The sequence below is a fragment of the Pseudophryne corroboree genome, chromosome 12, assembly GCF_028390025.1.
Source record: "Pseudophryne corroboree isolate aPseCor3 chromosome 12, aPseCor3.hap2, whole genome shotgun sequence".
NCBI classification, from domain to species: domain Eukaryota; kingdom Metazoa; phylum Chordata; class Amphibia; order Anura; family Myobatrachidae; genus Pseudophryne; species Pseudophryne corroboree.
This window is the reverse complement of record NC_086455.1, coordinates 39273393-39296052: the sequence shown is the minus strand read 5'-3', so window position 1 is coordinate 39296052 and position 22660 is coordinate 39273393. Positions and strand designations below refer to the sequence as shown.

Sequence of the window (22660 nt, the reverse complement as noted above, 5' to 3'; positions counted from 1 at the left end):
GCTGAGGAAGTCTGCTTCCCAGTTGTCCACTCCCGGAATGAACACTGCTGACAGTGCTATCACATGATTTTCCGCCCAGCGAAGAATCCTTGCAGCTTCTGCCATTGCCCTCCTGCTTCTTGTGTCGCCCTGTCTGTTTACGTGGGCGACTGCCGTGATGTTGTCCGACTGGATCAGCACCGGTTGAGTTTGAAGCAGAGGTCTTCCTAGGCTCAGAGCATTGTAAATTGCCCTTAGCTCCAGTATATTTATGTGGAGAGAAGTCTCCAGACTTGACCACACTCCTTGGAAATTTCTTCCCTGTGTGACTGCTCCCCAGCCTCTCAGGCTGGCATCCGTGGTCACCAGGACCCAGTCCTGAATGCCGAATCTGCTGCCCTCTAGTAGATGAGCACTCTGCAGCCACCACAGAAGAGACACCCTTGTCCTTGGAGACAGGATTATCCGCTGATGCATCTGAAGATGCGATCCGGACCATTCGTCCAGCAGATCCCACTGAAAAATTCTTTCGTGAAATCTGCCGAATGGAATCGCTTCGTAAGAAGCCACCATTTTTCCCAGGACTCTTGTGCATTGATGCACTGACACTTGGCCTGGTTCTAGGAGGTTCCTAACTAGCTCGGATAACTCCCAGGCTTTCTCCTCCGGGAGAAACACCTTTTTCTGGACTGTGTCCAGAATCATCCCTAGTAACAGCAGACGTGTCGTCGGAATCAGCTGCGATTTTGGAATATTTAGAATCCACCCGTGCTGTCGTAGAACTACTTGAGATAGTGCTACTTCGACCTCCAACTGTTCTCTGGACCTTGCCCTTATCAGGAGATCGTCCAAGTAAGGGATAATTAAGACGCCTTTTCTTTGAGGAAGAATCATCATTTCGGCCATTACCTTGGTAAAGACCCGGGGTGCCGTGGACAATCCAAACGGCAGCGTCTGAAACTGATAGTGACAGTTCTGTACCACGAACCTGAGGTACCCTTGGTGAGAAGGGCAATTTGGGACATGGAGGTAAGCATCCTTGATGTCCAGGGACACCATATAGTCCCCTTCTTCCTGGTTCGCTATCACTGCTCTGAGTGACTCCATCTTGATTTGAACCTTTGTATGTAAGTGTTCAAAGATTTCAGATTTAGAATAAATCTCAACGAGCCGTCTGGCTTCAGTACCACAAATAGTGTGGAATAATACCCCTTTCCTTGTTGTAGGAGGGGTACTTTGATTATCACCTGCTGGGAATACAGCTTGTGAATTGTTTCCAATACTGCCTCCCTGTCGGAGGGAGACGTTGGTAAAGCAGATTTCAGGAACCTGCGAGGGGGAGACGTCTCGAATTTCCAATCTGTACCCCTGGGATACTACTTGTAGGATCCAGGGGTCCACTTGAGACGACCCCCCCCACCGCACCTGAGTCCGCTTGTACGGCCCCAGCGTCATGCTGAGGACTTGGCAGAAGCGGTGGAGGGCTTCTGTTCCTGGGAAGGGGCTGCCTGCTGCAGTCTTCTTCCGTTCCTCTACCCCTGGGCAGATATGACTGGCCTTTTGCCCGCTTGCCCTTATGGGGACGAAAGGACTGAGGCTGAAAAGACGGTGTCTTTTTCTGCTGAGATGTGACTTGGGGTAAAAAGGTGGATTTTCCAGCTGTTGCCGTGGCCACCAGGTCCGATGGACCGACCCCAATTAACTCCTCCCCTTTATACGGCAATACTGCCGTTTGGAATCTGCATCACCTGACCACTGTCGTGTCCATAAACTTCTTCTGGCAGACATGGACATCGCACTTACTCTTGATGCCAGAGTGCAAATATCCCTCTGTGCATCTCGCATATATAGAAATGCATCCTTTAAATGCTCTATAGTCAATAAAATACTGTCCCTGTCAAGGGTATCAATATTTTCAGTCAGGGAATCTGACCAAGCCACCCCAGCGCTGCACATCCAGGCTGAGGCGATCGCTGGTCGCAGTATAACACCAGTATGTGTGTATATACTTTTTAGGATATTTTCCAGCCTCCTATTAGCTGGCTCCTTGAGGGCGGCCGTATCTGGAGACGGTAACGCCACTTGTTTTGATAAGCGTGTGAGCGCCTTTAATTTTCTATCAGGGGAGACCCACGCATCATCACACACTTCATTTAATTTATCTGATTCAGGAAAAACTACAGGTAGTTTTTTCACACCCCACATAATACCCTTTTTTGTGGTACTTGTAGTATCAGAAATTTGTAACACCTCCTTCATTGCCCTTAACATGTAACGTGTGGCCCTAATGGAAAATACGTTTGTTTCTTCACCGTCGACACTGGAGTCAGTGTCCGTGTCTGTGTCGACCGACTGAGGTAATGGGCGTTTTAAAGCCCCTGACGGTGTTTGAGACGCCTGGACAGGTACTAATTGGTTTGCCGGCCGTCTCATGTCGTCAACCGACCTTGCAGCTTGTTGACATTATCACGTAATTCCCTAAATAAGCCATCCATTCCGGTGTCGACTCCCTAGAGAGTGACATCACCATTACAGGCAATTGCTCCGCCTCCTCACCAACATCGTCCTCATACATGTCGACACACACGTACCGACACACAGCACACACACAGGGAATGCTCTGATAGAGGACAGGACCCCACTAGCCCTTTGGGGAGACAGAGGGAGAGTTTGCCAGCACACACCAAAACGCTATAATTTTACAGGGACAACCTTATATAAGTGTTTTCCCTTATAGCATCTTAATATGTAATAATATCGCCACAAAAATGCCCCCCCCTCTCTGTTTTAACCCTGTTTCTGTAGTGCAGTGCAGGGGAGAGCCTGGGAGCCTTCCCACCAGCAGTTCTGTGAGGGAAAATGGCGCTGTGTGCTGAGGAGAATAGGCCCCGCCCCCTTTTCGGCGGGCTTCTTCTCCCGTTTTTCTGACAACCTGGCAGGGGTTAAATACATCCATATAGCCCCAGGGGCTATATGTGATGTATTTTTAGCCAGCATAGGTACTTTCATTGCTGCTCAGGGCGCCCCCCCCAGCGCCCTGCACCCTCAGTGACCGTTGGTGTGAAGTGTGCTGAGAGCAATGGCGCACAGCTGCAGTGCTGTGCGCTACCTTAAGAAGACTGGGAAGTCTTCAGCCGCCGATTTTTGGACCTCTTCTCTCTTCAGCATCTGCAAGGGGGTCGGCGGCGCGGCTCCGGTGACCCATCCAGGCTGTACCTGTGATCGTCCCTCTGGAGCTAGTGTCCAGTAGCCTAAGAAGCCAATCCATCCTGCACGCAGGTGAGTTCACTTCTTCTCCCCTAAGTCCCTCGATGCAGTGAGCCTGTTGCCAGCAGGACTCACTGAAAATAAAAAACCTAACAAAACTTTTACTCTAAGCAGCTCTTTAGGAGAGCCACCTAGATTGCACCCTTCTCGGCCGGGCACAAAGATCTAACTGAGGCTTGGAGGAGGGTCATAGGGGGAGGAGCCAGTGCACACCACCTGATCCTAAAGCTTTTACTTTTGTGCCCTGTCTCCTGCGGAGCCGCTATTCCCCATGGTCCTGACGGAGTCCCCAGCATCCACTTAGGACGTCAGAGAAAATAATAATAATTTTATTTATATAGCACTCTTTCTCCAACAGGACTCAAGGCACTTTACAGATATCAAAACAATGCACATATACAGAAGATTTAAGTAAAGCAGCAATAGACAAGCTACACAGACATAAAAGAAAACCTAGAGTGCACAGTAAGCAGTACTGTAGGATTGGTGTAGGCATTTTGGGTAATAACTTCTACGGGTTGTATATTCTACCCTCACAAATACAAGGTGAGGCAGCCATCTTGGGCGCGCTACGTAGGATTACCCTGGGCGGAATAATCTACCCCTAGAAGAGATGACACAAAAAGTGGTGATGGCAGCATCCGAACACTCAGAGTAGGGTCCCAATAAAACAGTCAGGTCCATGTATTTTTCATCCCATCCAGAAGTGTACCAGATGTTGGGCGCACTACGATGGTTACACTGTGGGAGGTGAGCCATACAAGGGCCCAGTTCATATATGGGAAAGCATATGCATTGGGCTCTTGTATGGCCACTCTATGGGTAAGTGGGTGTCCACGACACCCATACAGTGAGAACAGAACCTGTAGCGAGTGCAGCGAGCCTGTAAAGGGCTTTCTAGGGCTCACCCCACTGCCGGCATTCAGGCGGCCGAAGTCCCGGTCACCGGAATTTCATACCCAACCCCTAGTAACAGCCACCCCATCTTCCGCCAACACCTCTACCCCTCCAATCACACATCAGCGATGTGATGTTCCTCTACAAGCACATGCTGCTATAAACGTGTGTCTGGAGGGTACTGCTGCCAGGGCAAAGCTGCTGATGCATTGTGTCTAAGCATGAGGCTCAGTATGCGCCCGTAGCGTGGCGAGCGCAGCGAGCTCGTAAGGGGCTCATTTGCGCTCGCCACACTGTCGGTAAGCCGGAGGACGGGCTCCCGGCGCCGGTATGCTGGTCGCCAGGAGCCCGACCGCCGGCATACCATAGTGAACCCACAGAGATGAGTGGGTAAAGCATACTTGCCTACTTTTGAAAACTAGTTTCAGGGAGATTGTAGGTGTTAGCAGAATGCACTGTGCGAATTGCCATTTTGAGGGGGCAAGTCATGTTCTGCCCAAAGGGCATGTCTAGCTCCACCTATGTGCATATCTATTGCCACTCATTTTACTGACTGGCAGACAATACGGAGAGCATTTTAGTGACCACCAGTCAATATGGAAAGCATTTCCGTGATCACCAGATAATATGGAGAGACTTTTAGTGACTGCCGGACAATACCGAGAACATTTTAGTGACCACCAGACAAAACGGAGAGCATTTTAGTGACCACCAGATAATACAGAGAGCATTTTAGTGACCGCCAGTCAATACGGAGAGCATTTTAGTGACCACCAGACAATATGGAGAGCATTTTAGTGACTGCCAGACAGTAATGAGAGCATTTTGGTGACCACAAGACAATACGGAGAACATTTTAGTGACCATCAGACAATACAGAGAACATTTTAGTGACCACCAGACAATACGGAGAACATTTTAGTGACCACCAGACAATACGGAGAGCATTTTAGTGACCACAAGACAATACGGAGAGCATTTTAGTGACCACCAGACAATACTGAGAGCATTTTAGTGACCACAAGACAATACGGAGAACATTTTAGTGACCACCAGACAATACAGAGAACATTTTAGTGACCACCAGACAATACGGAGAACATTTTAGTGACCACCAGACAATACGGAGAGCATTTTAGAGACCACAAGACAATATGGAGAGCATTTTAGTGACCACCAGACAATACTGAGAGCATTTTAATGACCACCAGACAATACTGAGAGCATTTTAGTGACCACCAGACAATACTGAGAGCATTTTAGTGACCACCAGACAATACTGAGAGCATTTTAATGACCACCAGACATTATGGAGACCATGTTAGTGGCTGTCAGATAATATGAAGAGTATTTTAGTAACTACCAAACAATACAATACTGAGAGCAGTTTAATGACCACCATACAATACCTAGAGCATTTTAGTGACTACCATACAATACTGAGAGTACTTTTGTGCCCACCAGGCAATATGGAAAGCATTTTAGTGACCGCTAAACAACACATTTATGAATAAATATATATAATATATATACATACATACATACAATGTGACACCACACTTTTATAACTGAGACCCTTAATAACCCCCAATATGGACCCCATGCTGGATGTAGTGGGGATAAGTGAGGGTGCAATTGTTGGTGTATATAAATATATGCTGCCCCTTATGCTGTGCCAGAGACTCTTTGGTGGCAGTGGACACTGTGGGGTAGAAGTATGACCCGGCAATATGGGAGGAAGTGGTATCAGTGCATATTATGTGCACTGATACCACTTCCACCCCAATGTATTACAGTGGCTATGTGTGCCAGGTGCCAGGGGCGGGATGCACTAAAAGACGGTACTAATTGCATATGCACTAACATATGTGATTAGTACTACAAAGGACAGCTCTTTCAATAAGAGCTGTCCTTTGCGAAGAGTGCCGGTCACTGGACTTCCGGGTATCGGCCCCAGGAGTCAGGTTGCGTATGTGATATAGCCGTGGGGAATGCATACCTCCCAACTTTTCATTTCTACAAAGAGGGACATATGAGCGGCGAAGACGCGCTTGTTGCCGAAAAGGGGTGGGGGTCTAAGAAAAGGGGGCGTGGCGTCACGGAGGACCCACGCTAGCGATCCACGCCCCGTTTTCATCACTGAGGGGGCATGCCCAGTGCTCTGTGAGCCGCTGGCATGCCCCCTCTCCCTCTGAATCCAGTGAATAGACGCTGTGCGCATGCGCACAGCATCTATTCACCGCTGCTCTGCTAAGCAGGGCAGCGAGAGCATGAGCCTCCCAACTGTCCCCACCGCGGGACACTGCGGCCCGCGGGTGGGACAGCGGGGCAGTCCCCAAAAAACAGGACTGTCCCACGAAAATCGGGACAGTTGGGAGGTATGGGAATGCTGGGAGGGATCCAACTGGATCCGTCTCACAGCACAGTGAGGAAAGAAACCCATTAGGATTCTATAGGAAGCGTGGGGATAGAGGGCTTAGCACATAAGGGAAATGCTGTAAAAACCCAGACAACTGGGTTTTTACCACAGTGTTCCTTTAATGCATTCCACTCTGAGGTGAGGGGAAAAAGGCTTTATTGTTGCAGATGATGTCATAATGTGGGTGTCAGGTTATTTTAATGTAGGCTACCGCAGTTATGGGTAACGGTAGCGGCTGTCATTTAAATAACATGATGTCCACTTCACGATGTCGCCATGCAGGTCCCGCCCCCTAGCATGTCGAACTCGCGCATGCGCAGTTCGTATAATCGGGAGGCAACACAGAAAACCGGGAGTACCCGTAGGTTTTGCGGGGCAGCGGGAGGATTGTGTAAAAACCAGGAGCCTTCCGCTGAAGCTCCTAATACTAAAGTTATCAATCTAACGCATTCAGTAGCTGGGTCATATAGTCTCTGATCCATAGGGTCTGTTGTTCTAGTTTAATGTAACATTACTGATTCTAATACCACACCTTTCAAGTTTGAATTTTGCAGATGTGGCATACTTCTGCGCGGCACAGCCAATGCAATGCTGCAACCTCCTGCCATGCCTCCCGTTATCGTCACAGTGGGGGCATGTACACCGCTCTGTATGTATGTGAATAAGTGTGTAACTATGTATGTATGTATGTGACTGTATATACGTGTTCATGTGTGTAACTATATGTATATACTGCATGTGTGATTGTACTGTATATCATATGTACTGTATGTGTTTTGTGTGTGACAGTACGTATGCAGTGTCGGACTGGGGCACGACACGAAGAGCCCACCGGGGGAATGCAGAGGCAGGGGCCCATGTTTAGGGGTGTAGCCATTCTCCAGAGGGGGTGTGTCCAGCCTCCACAGAGGCTCGGCTAACCATTAGAGAGTGCATGGTCTGTGCCCCGATATATTTATTTAGTAAATACTGCTAGTGCATGCATGATAATGTACCACATTAATAACAGCAATGCACTGTAGAAAATACACCATAGTCCTGTGCAGTATAAGGTAACACATGTAATAATGTATCATTCAAACGCAGTCTGGAACCTTGATCCCTAGAGGGGTAGGTGGGCCCCCTAGGCAGTGGGGCCCACCAGTGGTTTCCCCTGTACCTCTGTGGGCCAATCCAACACTAGCTGTAACTAGCTGTTCTTTGTTTCATTTATAAAACATAGCTATAAGCTGAGTGTTTGCTGTGGGCAACTAACCCACTTGGACTATCTACTGCTTGCCCAAACCCGGCGAACATCTGATGATGAATTCTGATCTCCGGGAAAATGGCCGCCACCAGTGCAACCGACACCTACTCAAGCCGTGCTTTTACATCCGAAGCCTGTTCTCCTGGCCTGCTAGGGATTAGGTGGATGCAAAAACCTATGTGTAATTGTGTATGTGTTGCATTATTTCAACCGAAGAGATACGTTTGTAATTAACACAGCGCCGGGTGGGACACATTCATGTACTACGGATTTTTCGCTGCTGTCACGTGACACGGACGGTCCGTACGGCTAGGTCAGGTGACACAGTGTCGCCGTCACATGACCTAGCAGGAGACCGGAAGTTGTTGGTTCTGCTGAAAGGCAGAGTCTGCTGTCGGGAAGGCGCAGGCCATGGCCTCCATCCTAGAGGAATACGAGGACTCCCTGTCCCGGGTACACTTCCCCAGCCAGACCCGGGCGCCGGGGATACCGCTCTCTGGTGAGGCGCTCCATACTGACATGGGACGGCTGCGTGCATGTTGGTAGTGGCACTAGGACTGTACAGAGACGTAGTGAGTGCAGTAAGGCGGGTATGGCTGGGGAAGCTGGATCAAACTTGCCTACCTGACCCTCTCCATGAGGGAGAAAATGCTCTGTTCCTGGACTTTCCCGGTAATGTATGATTGCCATCACCTGTGGTGAAACACCTTTCTTATCAATTAACTAGCTCACCACAGGTGACGGCAATCATACATTACCAGGAAAGTCCAGGAACAGAGCATTTTCTCCCTCATGGAGAGGGTCAGGTATGCATATATGAGCTGGATGTGTTGCTCTTAGCTATTGCCTAGTACCCTTAGGTCAGCCACCTGAATGTACCATGGAGGTACTGCAACAGGTATCTGTCCTTCCATTTTTGACCACAGTCCCCAAGGGTTTCTATGGGGGCTGCAAAGCTGTCACATTTACCAATGCTAAGCATTTGGGAGTTTAGCTCCAGCACCTAATGCCATTTAAAAATGGAGATAGCACGTTGTAGCTCATAGGCAATGGCTGCAGCACATGCGTCTTCAACTGGGGTTGTGCTTAGTAGTGCACAGGAGTCCCGATAGAGGAGGGGAGAGACACCGCATCCCATCCTGTGGTCTGATGTGACCAAGATTGGGTTGTCTTTGAGTAAAGGGCCCTAGACATTTAATGATCTGCCGCCGAGCTGCCCGACAGTGGATACGGACGACTCGGCGACGGGGGGGAGTGAAGTTCCTTCACTCCCCCCATCACTCGGCTCCATAGAAGTGCAGGCAAATATGGATGAGATCGTCCATATTGGCCTGCATGCACAGCCGACGGGGCACCAGCGATGAACGAGCGCGGGGCCGCGCATCGTTCATCGCTGGTGCCTCCACACTGAAAGATATGAACGGTATCTCGTTCATTAATGAACGAGATCGTTCATATCTTTCAGTCAGATCGACCAGTGTGTAGGGCCTATTAGGCACACGCTTCTAACACTATATCACCCGTAGAGAGGCGTGGTAGTAGGAGCATATTTTTATACGTATGCCCCTTCAGGATCTGGAGACTATGCATAAATAATGGGTAATATGAACAGTGCAAGATATAGACAAATCTTATAGGAATACCTTCTGCAGCCTGCAATAGACTGTGGTGCTATTTCCATAAGTTTTTCTTAGTTGATATGAAAAATTTCTGAACATATTTATTTGGATTCCACCATGTAAAATAAAATGTTAAAAATGCTCAAGTGAATAAGTGTATGAAAACCGTACAAGATTTTGTTAGTCTTTACTCATCTATTTTTTTTCTCTCATCTGGTCTGTTTTCTTCTTCTCTTTTTTTTTTTTTTTTTTTTTTTTAGGATACGTAAATGCCCGCCTAGAGAAGGAGACGCCTATTTTTAAAAAACAGAGGATCGACTTAACACCGCCAGAGAACATTAACAGCTTGGTGGTGTGTAGTAACCAACTATGCATGAGTTTGGGAAAGGAAGCAATTCTCAGGTATGTCAGTAGCTACACTTTCATTTTCTGTTGGACCTCCATGACACACTGCAATCAGGAGGTTGTCTCTGTTCGCCTCTTAAGGCGGCCATACGTTAGGATGACCAGCGTCCTTACGATTTCTCCCGCAGCTCTCCTGGCATCTCCAAGGCAGATCCAGGAGTATGATAGATCGTTAGGTCAGCAAAAGTATCTAACGATCTATTGTACAACCTGTGAATCACCGCTACCCAGATCACCTGATCTTATGTACAGCACATAAGATCAGAGGATCAAGCACACGACCTGCGGGACTGCGCAATGGATCGGCATCATTAGTGAAATGTAAACGATTTGCACTTTCAATAAAGACGTATCGCCCCGATATCGTGTGCGCTGGCCTGAGGGTCTTTCTGGTGTGTATGGGGGGCTTTGCAGACAGGAAGTAGAGAGGGTTACGAGCCTCTCGCATTTACCCAAACAAAGGGAATATTATTGGGTTTTATACTTGTGCCTGGCAGCACACGTTTGTTCTTTTTCTGTCATTCAAAGCTGGAGCGACGGTCCCAATGCTTCCTGGTGTTCAGACGTTCCCCCCCCCCCCTACTCTCACACCTTTGCTTCATCTTGCAAATAAAGTGACAGGAGCGGACAAGATCTAACATATTTGTGTTTCCAGAGGCAGTGATTGATTGCTGTGGGGCGGCAGATTTAATTTTGGGTGCATAATGATGCGAGACAATAATCGGTGTAAAAACAAAAAGCCAATCATGGATGGTGTATGTCTGCATCAGGAATTGTTGTCCGGGCTGATCCCCACTTGACTCTGAAAACAGGTTGTAAAGTCCAAAAGGCTATTCTGTTGCCTGTTACCAGAACATATGTTGTCTCTATTGAAAAAGAATACCCTAAATAATTAGAACATTATTCAGGAGGGTTCAAAACTGGGTTACTAAGTGTCAAGATTTGTATCATCTCTCCCAGGCATGGTTGGTAATGCTGTGACAGGCAGTGGAGCAGTGTCTCTCTCTAGGGGGGGGAATACATTTAAACATGATGTTCTCCCGTGCATAGGTGCAATGCCCAGCTGCACACATCTGCTAGATACAGTAGTGCAGACTTGGCAAGTTGCGAGGGAAAACTTGCGTTGCCAGCGGACACAACTTGCTAGTCTAGAACAGCACCTTGCGTTCAGTTGATTTCACCCCTCTGACTGTTCTGGAGCAGAACCAAAAAAGTTCTTCTATAGGTGCGATCATAAGTATGAAGTAACTGAACACCCTTCTGTAATTCAGAAGTTAAGGATAAAAACGATCTATTCTCCTGTGACATTATCAACCCAGCATATCAAAAGTCCATGATTTTTTGTACCAGTGGGTCAGATTTTGGCAATTTATAGGCCCTACACACTGGACGATAATACTCAAAGATATGAACGATCTTGTTCATTAATGAACGAGATACCGTTCATATCTTTGAGTATGGAGGCACCAGCGATGAACGATGCGCGGCCCCGCACTCATTCATCGCTGGTGCCCCGTCGCCTGTGCATGCAGGCCAATATGGACGATCTAGTCCGTATTTGCCTGCACTTCTTTGGTGATGGGGGGAGTGAAGAAACTTCACTCCCCCCGTCACTGCCCCCACGCCGCCGGGTCGCCCGTATCCGCCGTCGGGCAGCTCGGCAGCGGATCGCTCAATGTGTAGGGCCCTTTACTGTAAGTTTGTGTTCCTTCTGCTCTGGTTTTTCTCAGACCCAAACACTTTATAGCAGTGATTGCGGAGGTACCATCATTCTTCAGGGTAACAGATTAGGAAATATGACAAGCACATTAACTGAATGAAGCCTGATGAATTACATAGTGGTTCCCATACCTGGTCCTCAAGGCACCCTAACAGTGCAGGGCTTTAAGGCTATCCATGGAGCACAGGTGGCTTAATTAGTACCTCGGTCACCGGTACCTCGGTGTTTTTAACCATCTGTGCTCGAGCGTGGATAGCCTTAAAACCTGGACTGTTATTGGGCCCTACACACTTGCCGATATGTGTGGGCGATATTAACGTTCTCGTTCAGTAATGAACGATAAATTGTTTATATCGCTCAGTGTGTATGCACCAACGATGAATGATGCGCGTCCCCACGGTCATTCATCGTTGGTTTTCCCTCGTTCTGTATAGCAAGCCAATTTGGACGATGGTCGTTAATCGTTGAAATCTACTATCGTCCGAATCGGAAACATCGGCAAGTGTGTAGGGATTTTCGATGACTGAGTTTAGTAACCAATGTCTTATAGCTATGGGTTGGTTTATATATGTTTCTTCCATTAGTCAAATGCCTTTCTATAACTTTTAACATTTTGGCTTTTGTGTTGGAAATATTGTGGTTCTAAGGAATGCTTAGCTTCCACTTCACGTGCCGTGAAAAGTTTTGTTTGATACTCTAGGACGCCGTGATTCAAAAAAGTTTGGGAACCGCTGGGTAAAATGCATACATAGTATAAATATTTTGCATGGTTTGTGAATGCAGTGTATTTTAAACCCATGTTTTCTGTTGATAACATAATGCATTTCATTGTTCACACTTTTCTCGCCATATAATTATTAACCCTGCAGGATCGATTTGATAAAAGCTGACCAGCCAAACCAGGTGGAACTCGGTCGTAAAGATGATTTCAAAGTACACAAGATCTTTTTGGATCCCACAGGTAATATTTTTTTGTTGCGTTTTATTTCAATACAATATATTGAGATTTTTTTTTCTTCATTTTTACATATGTTTATATGTCTGTATGTTTATGTGACCACTGTAATGCACTCATGTCCACAATGACATATGGGGCGGGGGGGGGGATTCAATTGTTATTGCGGGTCCGTGCACCCGCAGGGAGCTATTCAAATGTTGCTAAACCCATGTTAATCCGCATATAGTTTATGCAACCTATGTAAGATTGTGGAGGTTTACAGGGCCTGTGATGGATGGATGTAGTGAGATGATTACACTTCGTGGAGGCCCAGTGTTTCCGTGTGAAAAAAAGAGGTTGGGGTCTAGACAGCCACAGGAAGTAACTGCACATTTATTCTGTAAAGGGCCGTACTGACGGGGAGATTTCCCCAGAGATGTGCGCTGAGCGGTCTGCATGCAGGCCAATCTAGCACCGGCAATAGCGACGCATGGGACCGCGTATTGCTGTCGCCGACACCTCTACACATGGAGCGATGTTCAGCTAATTTCTAAGCAATCTAGCCAGATTGCTTAGAAATTAGCTGAACATTGCTCCTTGTGTACCCCCCTTTAGTGGCCCAAAAAAAGATTTCTTAAGATATGATGTAGGTACAAGGCAGTGGCTGTTCAATGGAAACTCAGCTCATGAGAAGGTGGTGTGCCAATGTTGGGAAACTGATACGGAAGATAAAAATGTAGACGGTGGCAGTAAAGTTATTTAGTTGAGAAAACTTGTCTTATTGTTTTAAGGGACAGGATGCAAATAATGGCAGGAAGTAGACCCTTAGAACTCGGCTGTGCCTAGAGTGAATAGGTGGAAGGCCGCAGGTCATGTGTAGAAAGCCCCCAAATGACCGTTTGGCCCTCGATGGCATCTTGTGAAGGCGGTTGCTCTCCTAGGGAGAGTAGAAGCTGTTTCTCAGTTATATATCCAATTGTAATGGCTTTTAAAGTTATAATTTATATCGCACTTAAAACGGCCAACCTACTTCCTCCTTGTCAGAGAAGATGCCTATTCTCTACCTTTTTATGTGAGTGTGTTTTTGTTACATCTTGCCTTCCACGCTGTAAACGCCCATACACACTAGAGGACTTGTAAGATGAACAATTTGGAAGCTGAGCGATTTCCCTTGAGTCCCTGACAAACGATGAGAGGGAGGGGGGGTTATTCTGACCCTATTGCATGCTGCAGTTTATTACAGTGGTGCGATCGGGTCAGTACTGCGCATTCGACAGTCATTGCCTAGCGATCGCCTCTGCCTGATTGACAGGCAGAGGCAGTTGCTGGGCTGCAGGGGGCTGGACGGCGGCTTTAAGCCGCTGTTTAGGGGAAGCGGTCCGGCCAACGCAGGCGTGGCCGGACCGTTGAGGGGGTGGGCTGCGGTGGCTGCTTGACGTCACACGCAGCCGCTGCGACTCGGGCAGCAAAGAGGTTCTCCTGGCCAGCTGCAGGAGCTACGCTGGCCGGGAGGTACTCCTGAAATGCAAAAGCATCGCCGCTGTGCGATGCTTTTGCACTTCTGCGGGGGAAGGGGGGATCTGAGGGCCTGATCGTAGCTGTGCTAAATTTAGCACAGCTACGGTCAGCTCGGAATGACCCCCTATAGGTATTCACACAGCTTTTTCTTACAAACAATCTGAATTACGAACTATCTGTTCTGCTGGGATTGAGGGGATTAAGCTGCACGCATGGACGACTGACAACCTGCGTCCAACGACCACGAGTGTACGCATCGTTCATCATTTGCTGCGTACTTGAACGATTTAATGATCTTAACGATTTGATCATTCACAACCATCATTATTGCTCAACTCTATGGAAAAAATCTTCTAGTGTGTATGGGCCTTTAGACCTACATCCAAACCTCCCAGCTTCTCCCATAGTGTTCACCCATAGCACTTACTGCAGAGTTTGTAAGATAAGGCGAGCAGGGCCCTCTCACCTGTGTCTTCCATACATAATTATGCTAACTGTAGTGGTCTGTGCTCATTTAAAATTTTGCATCCAGAAGTCTGAATTAGTTTGGGTGCATATCTGATTTCCTATATGTGTGACTTATTTTATTATTTATTTTGTTTATTTTAATGTTAAATGTTACAATACCTCCTTTTTATATTTGGGGGGGGGGGTGATTCAAATACCACGGCTAACTGATCTCCTGGAGGCTATCCAATTACCCCTGACAGCTGGCACTATTGTGGATTTTTTTTACAATTGCCCGGAAAGGTGGAAAATCAAATCCCCAATAAATGACCCGTTTTCGGAATCATAGCCACGAAAATACATGGATCAAGTTATCCCAGATCCTATGTGTTTTCGGATTAAAATAGGATTTTTTGTTTGTTTGGGGTGAAAATTTCAGACACGATTGAATTTCACCCTCGGTCTACTTAGTAGTTTTGATATTTGAATTACTTCATTATAAGCGAGTGTCATTTTTATTTCTTTTAGGATCACATCTTCTGATCGCTCTGAACACTAGCGAGTGCCTTTATCTCAATCGAAATGCCCAGAGAGTGAGACCTCTTTCTCGATGGAAGGGCCACATGATCGAAAGTATCGGATGGAACAAGTTCCAAAAGAATGACACCACCACCGGTCCTATTTTAGTAGGCACTGAACAGGGTCAAATATATGAAGCAGAAATCTCCACCAGTGAAGGTGGTCTTTTTGGAACAAATCCAGACCAGTATTTTCGTTACCTTTACACCTTGGAGGAAGAGACAGGACCTGCACCAGTATGCTGTTTGGAAATAGATTGTGGGTACGAGAATCGTTTTTGTGTCATTGCAACCACAAGGAAAAGACTCTTCCAATTTGCTGCTAAATTAACAGAAGGAGCAGAGCAACAAGGCTTTGCACCACTGTTCAGCCATTCTGCAGATGACCCCCCAAGTATCCGAGAGTTTCCAGATGATCTTGGCTATAGTGAAATAGCTTTCTACACTCAAAAGCTTCGCACCGCTCCAATGTCCTTTGCTTGGATGATGGGGAATGGCGTGCTTTATGGCAACTTAGACTTCTCTAGGCCAGATTCTGGTCTTACCGATGTCCAGGTTTGGGAATACCCATCCAATGAAAAACCAATATCCATTGTGCTTACTCAGTTCCACTTTTTACTTTTGCTACCGGACAGGGTAAAGGCCATTTGTACATTAAACGGTCAGTTAGTATTTGAAGATATCTTTCCGGAAAAGTTTGGCCCATTGAAAAGGATGGTGAAAGACCCAGTTATAGGCCAGATCTGGATCCATACGGAGAGAGCCGTCTTCCGGTACCTCGTTGATCGTGAGCCAAGAGATGTTTGGAAGATGTACATGAACATGGGCAAATTTGACTTGGCCAAAGAGTTTTGTAAAGATCGTCCTGAATGTATGGATTTGGTGTTGGCCAAGGAGGCCGAGCACTGCTTCCAGACCAAGAAGTATAAAGAGAGTGCTAAATGTTATGCTCTCACCCAAAACTACTTTGAAGAAATAGCACTTAAATTTATTGAAGCAAAACAGGAAGAAGCCCTGATGGAGTTTCTCCTGAAAAAGCTGTCCAACCTGAAACCTACAGAGAAAATACAAGTCACTTTACTCACCACTTGGTTAACAGAGTTGTATCTTAATCGCCTTGGAATTTTAGAAAGTGATACATCAAAAAGAAGCATATATCTAACGACTCGTAATGAGTTCCGAGCTTTTCTCAGCAGCAAGATAAATAAAGAATGCCTCAGTAATAACCGTGCCTCCATATACGATCTCTTGGCCAGTCATGGGGACACAGAGCACATGGTGTATTTTGCTGTCCTGATGGAAGACTATGAACGAGTAGTATCGCATCACTGCCAGAATGATGATTACGATGAAGCCCTCAATGTCTTATCAAAGCACAAAGATAAGAGGCTTTTTTACAAGTTCTCTCCAGTCCTGATGCAGCACATACCGAAAAAGGTTGTAGACTCTTGGGTCCAAATGGGGAAAAAACTGGACCCAAAGAACCTTATTCCTGCTCTCGTTAATTACAGTCAGAGCGCATGCACTCAGATCAATGAGGCCATTCGATACATGGAATTCTGTGTGTATGAACTCAAGGAAACCGAACAGGCTATTCACAACTACTTATTGTCACTGTATGCACAGTTTCGGCCAGACCGCCTCCTCTTATACTTAGAAAAGGCTGGCACCAACCCCAATAGAATCCATTATGACCTAAAATATGCTCTGCGTCTGTGTGCAGAACATGAGCACCATCATGCCTGTGTCCATGTCTACAAGGTTATGGAGCTGTATGAAGAAGCGGTGGATCTAGCTTTAAAGGTAGGTCTAATATCTAGTGTCAAGCTAATGTGTTGTGCGATACTGCTCACATTTTTAACATATGGCTAAATATACCTTCTTTAGACATTCATGTAACTGTCCTACTCATTAAGGGAAACCATAATGGTCATAGAAAACGATCATTCTCCCTTTTTTATTTTACTTTTTGCTGCCTTAAGATTTGATCTTAGATACCACAGTGTACATATATTTGACTAGTTACCAGCCCGTGAAAATGACGGAACAACATACCAGTAATGTCGGCGCCTGCGGCTGTGTGCGCCCGAACAGAGCAACGTGAGAATTGCTCAGTCGGGCGCCATCTAGTGGCCATCAGCGCGCAACACACTTGAATCCCCCCCCCCCCCCCCCCCCCCCCCCCCCATAGAGGGGAGGAGCAGAGTTAGGTTTTTATCATATAGGATTCTTGTTTGTGATGGTGTTATTGACCTGTCCAGTTTTGTTAATTTATGTGTTTCACTTACGAGAAGACTAAAGGTGGGTATACACTAGGCCAGCGGTGGCCAACCTGTGGCTCTTGAGCCTCATGTGGCTCTTTCTTTATTCAAATGTGGCTCCCGACACTCGAAGTCACGTGACCACAACAGATCTGGAAACTGCTGCACTCCAGCCAGACAGGCAGCAGCAGCAGCACTACGGAGACTGAGAACTGAGAGAGCCAGATACTAGAGGTGAGACACCCACTGGCAAACAGAGGACACATAAGGGGCTGCTGCAATGGCACGAGGTGTATTTTCAGAGGGGCTGTAGTGACACATGAGGGTCCTGGCAGGAGAGACACAGGAGAGTGCTGGCAGGAGTGAATCATGGGGGAGCTGGCTGTAGTGACAATACTGTAGGAGTGTGCTAGCAGGAGTGACACATGAGGTAGCTGGCTGAAGTGACACAGTAGGGTATGTGGAAGTGGCTCTTTAAATTTATTTTATGTTGGATCTGGCTTTAAAAATGTATTTTATGTGGATCTGGCTTTTTAAATGTATTTTATACCAAAGGCGTGGCCTAGCAGACACAAGGCCACACCCCATTTTTGCATGTGCGCCTGTGGCTTGATGTCGGCTCTTTGACATGCCTAACAAGATTTTTTTGCTCTTTGTGTCTGACTGGTTGGCCACCCCTGCACTAGGCTATGTGTTCTATGAGCGACTTCGCCTAGTGTGTTCCCTTCCCTGCGGGGGTGGTCGGCGGCAGTGCATACACACTGAGCGATATGCAAACGATATCGCTCAGTGACGTCACGCCGCGGCCGGGCCGTTCATGCAGGTTTTGGATGACAGTCCAAATTGAGCTGCATGCACGGCCAACAGCAAGGGTTGTTAACGACCTGCGGGGTTGTGCATCGCTCATCGGCGGCGGCATACAAACTGGCTAAAATAGTACATTGTCTCTCAGGAAGGGTGAGAATGAGCAACATTGTTTACTTTCTCGGCAAGTGTGTATGCACCTTAAGAGTAATGAAATACTGCTATATTTTGCACTTGAGTGAACTTTTTGCTGCTGATTTTTTTGTTTTTTGAATAAAGACAGGCTTTATTTTCTTTTATTGTTGCATAGGTTGATGTGGATCTGGCAAAGTCTTGTGCAGATCTTCCAGCTGATGATGAGGAACTGAAGAAGAAGCTGTGGTTGAAGATAGCTCGGCACGTGGTACAGGAAGAGAAGGATGTGAAGAAGGCTATGGTTTGCCTGTCCAGTTGTAATCTTCTTAAAATCGAAGATATTCTTCCGTTCTTCCCTGACTTTGTGACCATCGACCACTTTAAGGAAGCCATCTGTAGCTCTCTGCAAGCTTACAACCAGCATATTGAGGAGCTGAAGCAAGAAATGGAAGATGCCACATTAAGTGCCAAGCGCATACGGGAAGACATGCAGGAGATGAGAAATAAGTATGGCTCAGTGGAACCACAAGATAAGTGCACTGCCTGTGACTTCCCGCTTCTGAATCGTCCCTTTTATCTCTTCCTTTGCGGTCACATGTTCCATTATGACTGTCTCATGCAGACTGTTGTCCCAAATCTCCCTGCTTACAGGCAATTGAAACTGGATGACCTGCAGAAGAAGCTCGGAGCCGCAGTCCAGCCTTCTAAAAGCCGCTCCCACACGAAGGATGAAGATAACTTAAGTCTGGGAAAGGGGCAACAGAGTCGTGAACAGATTAAGGCAGATATTGATGACATATTAGCAGCTGAGTGTCCCTATTGTGGTGAACTTATGATTCGATCTATTGACAAACCTTTCATAGATCCACAGAAGTATAAAGAGGAGATGCTCAGCTGGCTGTAGGATTTATTTCTAACGTTTCAATGAAACTGCCCCAACAAGGTGCACGGTTGCCGGAATAAATTCTTAACGACCATGTATTGCATAATTGTGTATATTCTTATGCCTGTTGTAGCTGTTGCTATTTTTCCTCCACTACTAATCACACTTCCTTTGTATTGTGGAAGCCTGGCCTTGCTGTTACTAACACCCGTAGACCAGCACTCATTTTTGGCTGCACTTTGCTTCTTCTTTTTATATATATATATATATATAATATATTTTTTTTTATTTTGCATTTGGCACACTGCATTTATATGAATCAGTCATGTGATATGTTCACCTGATTTATCACATTTAAATGCCTTCAGAAACTGACTGTCAAATGTTTCCTTTATAGACATGTAAATTGTTATGCGAATACATGATTTGCTTGTGAAAAATCAATGTGCTATATTATCTGTTCAGAGGTTATCTAACTGTGATAAACTTTGCTTATGCCCATTTAAGAATGGTTGTCATGTATCACTAATGTGGATGTTCTTTTCTGTATTCATATTTATTTTATTTTGCAATACGGCGTAATTGCATTTTCCAGTGGGTCTGAGACTGCAGGTCTTAAGGGCTCCATACACTTATGCGACCACATGTCGCAGGCGATCACCTCGGCAGCCTCCCGGGGTGGCAGGATCGGCTAAGATGCATCGTATGCAAAAGGACAGGTTACGATGTATCTTGGGCGATCCCAGCCGTTCCCCCCAGGTCGGACCTGATTGAATGTGCAGCACATTCAATCTGGAGGATCCGATCCGATGCTCACGGGAACGTGCATCAGATCGGAACACCTCCAAAATGCCCGATTTCATCCAATATATCAGGCCGAATGCCCAAAATCGGGCGTTCTCGTTCTAGTGTATGTGGCCCTTTACAGTGAACATCATACCGGGTGATTGAGCAAATTTGAATCTAAAATTATTTCTCTGACGTCCTAGTGGATGCTGGGGACTCCGTCAGGACCATGGGGAATAGCGGCTCCGCAGGAGACAGGGCACAAAATTTAAAAGTTTGACCACTAGGTGGTGTGTACTGGCTCCTCCCCCAATGACCCTCCTCCAAGCCTCAGTTAGGTTTTTGTGCCCGTCCGAGCAGGGTGCAATCTAGGTGGCTCTCATAAAGAGCTGCTTAGAGTAAAAGTTTTGATAGTTTTATTATTTTCAGTGAGTCCTGCTGGCAACAGGCTCACTGCAACGAGGGACCTAGGGGAGAAGAAGTGAACTCACCTGCGTGCAGGATGGATTTGCTTCTTAGGCTACTGGACACTAGCTCCAGAGGGACGATCACAGGTACAGCCTGGATGGGTCACCGGAGCCGCGCCGCCGACCCCCTTGCAGATGCCGAAGTAAGAAGAGGTCCAGAAACCGGCGGCTGAAGGCTTTTCAGTCTTCATGAGGTAGTGCACAGCACTGCAGCTGTGCGCCATTGCGCTCAGGCACACTCCACACCGGCGGTCACTGAGGGTGCAGGGCGCTGGGGGGGGCGCCCTGGGCAGCAATGTTAATACCTTTCTGGCTAAAAAGAATACATCACATATAGTCCATGAGGCTATATGGATGTATTTCACCCCTGCCAGGTCTCAGAAAAACCGGGAGAAGAGCCCGCCGGAATAGGGGGCGGGGCCTATCTCCTCAGCACACAGCGCCATTTTCCTACACAGCTCCGCTGCTGGGAAGGCTCCCAGGCTCTCCCCTGCACTGCACTACAGAAACAGGGTAAAAAACAGAGAGGGGGGGCATTTTTTGGCGATATTATATATATTTAAGCAGCTATAAGGAAACAACACTTATATAAGGTTGTTCCTATATAATTATAGCGCTTTGGTGTGTGCTGGCAAACTCTCCCTCTGTCTCCCCAAAGGGCTAGTGGGGTCCTGTCTTCTATCAGACCATTCCCTGTGTGTCTGCTGTGTGTCGGTACGTGTGTGTCGACATGTATGAGGACGATGTTGGTGTGGAGGCGGAGCAATTGCCGGTAATGGTGATGTCACCCCTAGGGAGTCGACACCGGAATGGATGGCTTTGTTTATGGAATTACGTGATAATGTCAGCACGCTGCAAAAGTCGGTTGACGACATGAGACGACCGGCAAACCAGTTAGTACCTGTACAGGCATCTCAAACACCGTCAGGGGCTGTAAAACGCCCTTTGCCTCAGTCGGTCGACACAGACCCAGACACGGACACCGAATCTAGTGTCGACGGTGAAGAAACGAACGTATTTTCCAGTAGGGCCACACGTTATATGATCACGGCAATGAAGGAGGCTTTGCATATCTCTGATACTGCAAGTACCACAAAAAGGGGTATTATGTGGGGTCTGAAAAAACTACCTGTAGTTTTTCCTGAATCAGAGGAATTGAATGACGTGTGTGATGAAGCGTGGGTTACCCCTGATAAAAAACTGCTAATTTCAAAGAAGTTATTGGCGTTATACCCTTTCCCGCCAGAGGTTAGGGCGCGCTGGGAAACACCCCCTAGGGTGGACAAGGCGCTCACACGTTTATCCAAACAAGTGGCGTTACCGTCTCCTGATACGGCCGCCCTCAAGGATCCAGCTGATAGGAGGCTGGAAAATACTCTAAAAAGTATATACACACATACTGGTGTTATACTGCGACCAGCAATCGCCTCAGCCTGGATGTGCAGTGCTGGGGTGGCTTGGTCGGATTCCCTGACTGAAAATATTGATACCCTGGATAGGGACAGTATTTTATTGACTATAGAGCAATTAAAGGATGCATTCCTTTATATGCGAGATGCACAGAGGGATATCTGCACTCTGGCATCAAGAGTAAGTGCGATGTCCATATCTGCCAGAAGAAGTCTATGGACACGACAGTGGTCAGGCGATGCGGATTCCAAACGGCATATGGAAGTATTGCCGTATAAAGGGGAGGAATTATTTGGGGTCGGTCTATCGGATTTGGTAGCCACGGCAACAGCCGGGAAGTCCACCTTTTTACCTCAAGTCCCCTCCCAGCAGAAAAAGACGCAGTCTTTTCAGCCTCAGTCCTTTTCGTTCCTATAAGAACAAGCGAGCAAAAGGACATTCATATTTGCCCCGAGGCAAAGGAAAGGGTAAGAGACTGCAGCAAGCAGCCCCTTCCCAGGAGCAGAAGTCCTCCCCGGCTTCTGCAAAGGCCTCAGCATGACGCTGGGACCTTACAAGCGGACTCAGGGGCGGTGGGGGGTCGCCTCAAGAATTTCAGCGCACAGTGGGCTCACTCGCAGGTGGACCCCTGGATCCTGCAGGTAGTATCTCAGGGTTACAGGTTGGAATTCGAGAAGTCTCCCCCTCGCCGGTTCCTGAAATCTGCTTTGCCAACGTCTCCCTCAGACAGGGCGACGGTATTGGAAGCCATTCACAAGCTGTATTCTCAGCAGGTGATAATCAAGGTACCCCTTCTACAACAGGGAAAGGGGTATTACTCCACGCTATTTGTGGTACCGAAGCCGGACGGCTCGGTAAGACCTATTCTAAATCTGAAATCTC

At 47.1% G+C, this 22660-nt stretch overlaps 1 protein-coding gene across 1 annotated transcript; it reads left to right on the top strand.

Annotated features, from left to right (window-relative positions):
* Positions 1 to 8102: 8102 nt before the first annotated feature.
* VPS18 (VPS18 core subunit of CORVET and HOPS complexes) lies at positions 8103 to 19624 on the top strand. Its single transcript, XM_063947358.1, has 5 exons — positions 8103 to 8307; positions 9688 to 9829; positions 12422 to 12513; positions 14983 to 16835; positions 18408 to 19624. The coding sequence occupies exons 1-5, from the start codon at positions 8220 to 8222 to the stop codon at positions 19134 to 19136; spliced, it is 2904 nt and encodes a 967-aa protein (XP_063803428.1). The 5' UTR covers positions 8103 to 8219; the 3' UTR covers positions 19137 to 19624.
* Positions 19625 to 22660: the final 3036 nt, after the last annotated feature.

Bases quoted from the DNA above. Each gene is read 5' to 3' on its own strand.
- VPS18 (XM_063947358.1), top strand. From the start codon at position 8,220: ATGGCCTCCATCCTAGAGGAATACGAGGACTCCCTGTCCCGGGTACAC. The intron at 9,830-12,421 runs GTATGTCAGTAG...TTAACCCTGCAG, and splicing joins GGAAAGGAAGCAATTCTCAG to GATCGATTTGATAAAAGCTG. The intron at 12,514-14,982 runs GTAATATTTTTT...TATTTCTTTTAG, and splicing joins GATCTTTTTGGATCCCACAG to GATCACATCTTCTGATCGCT.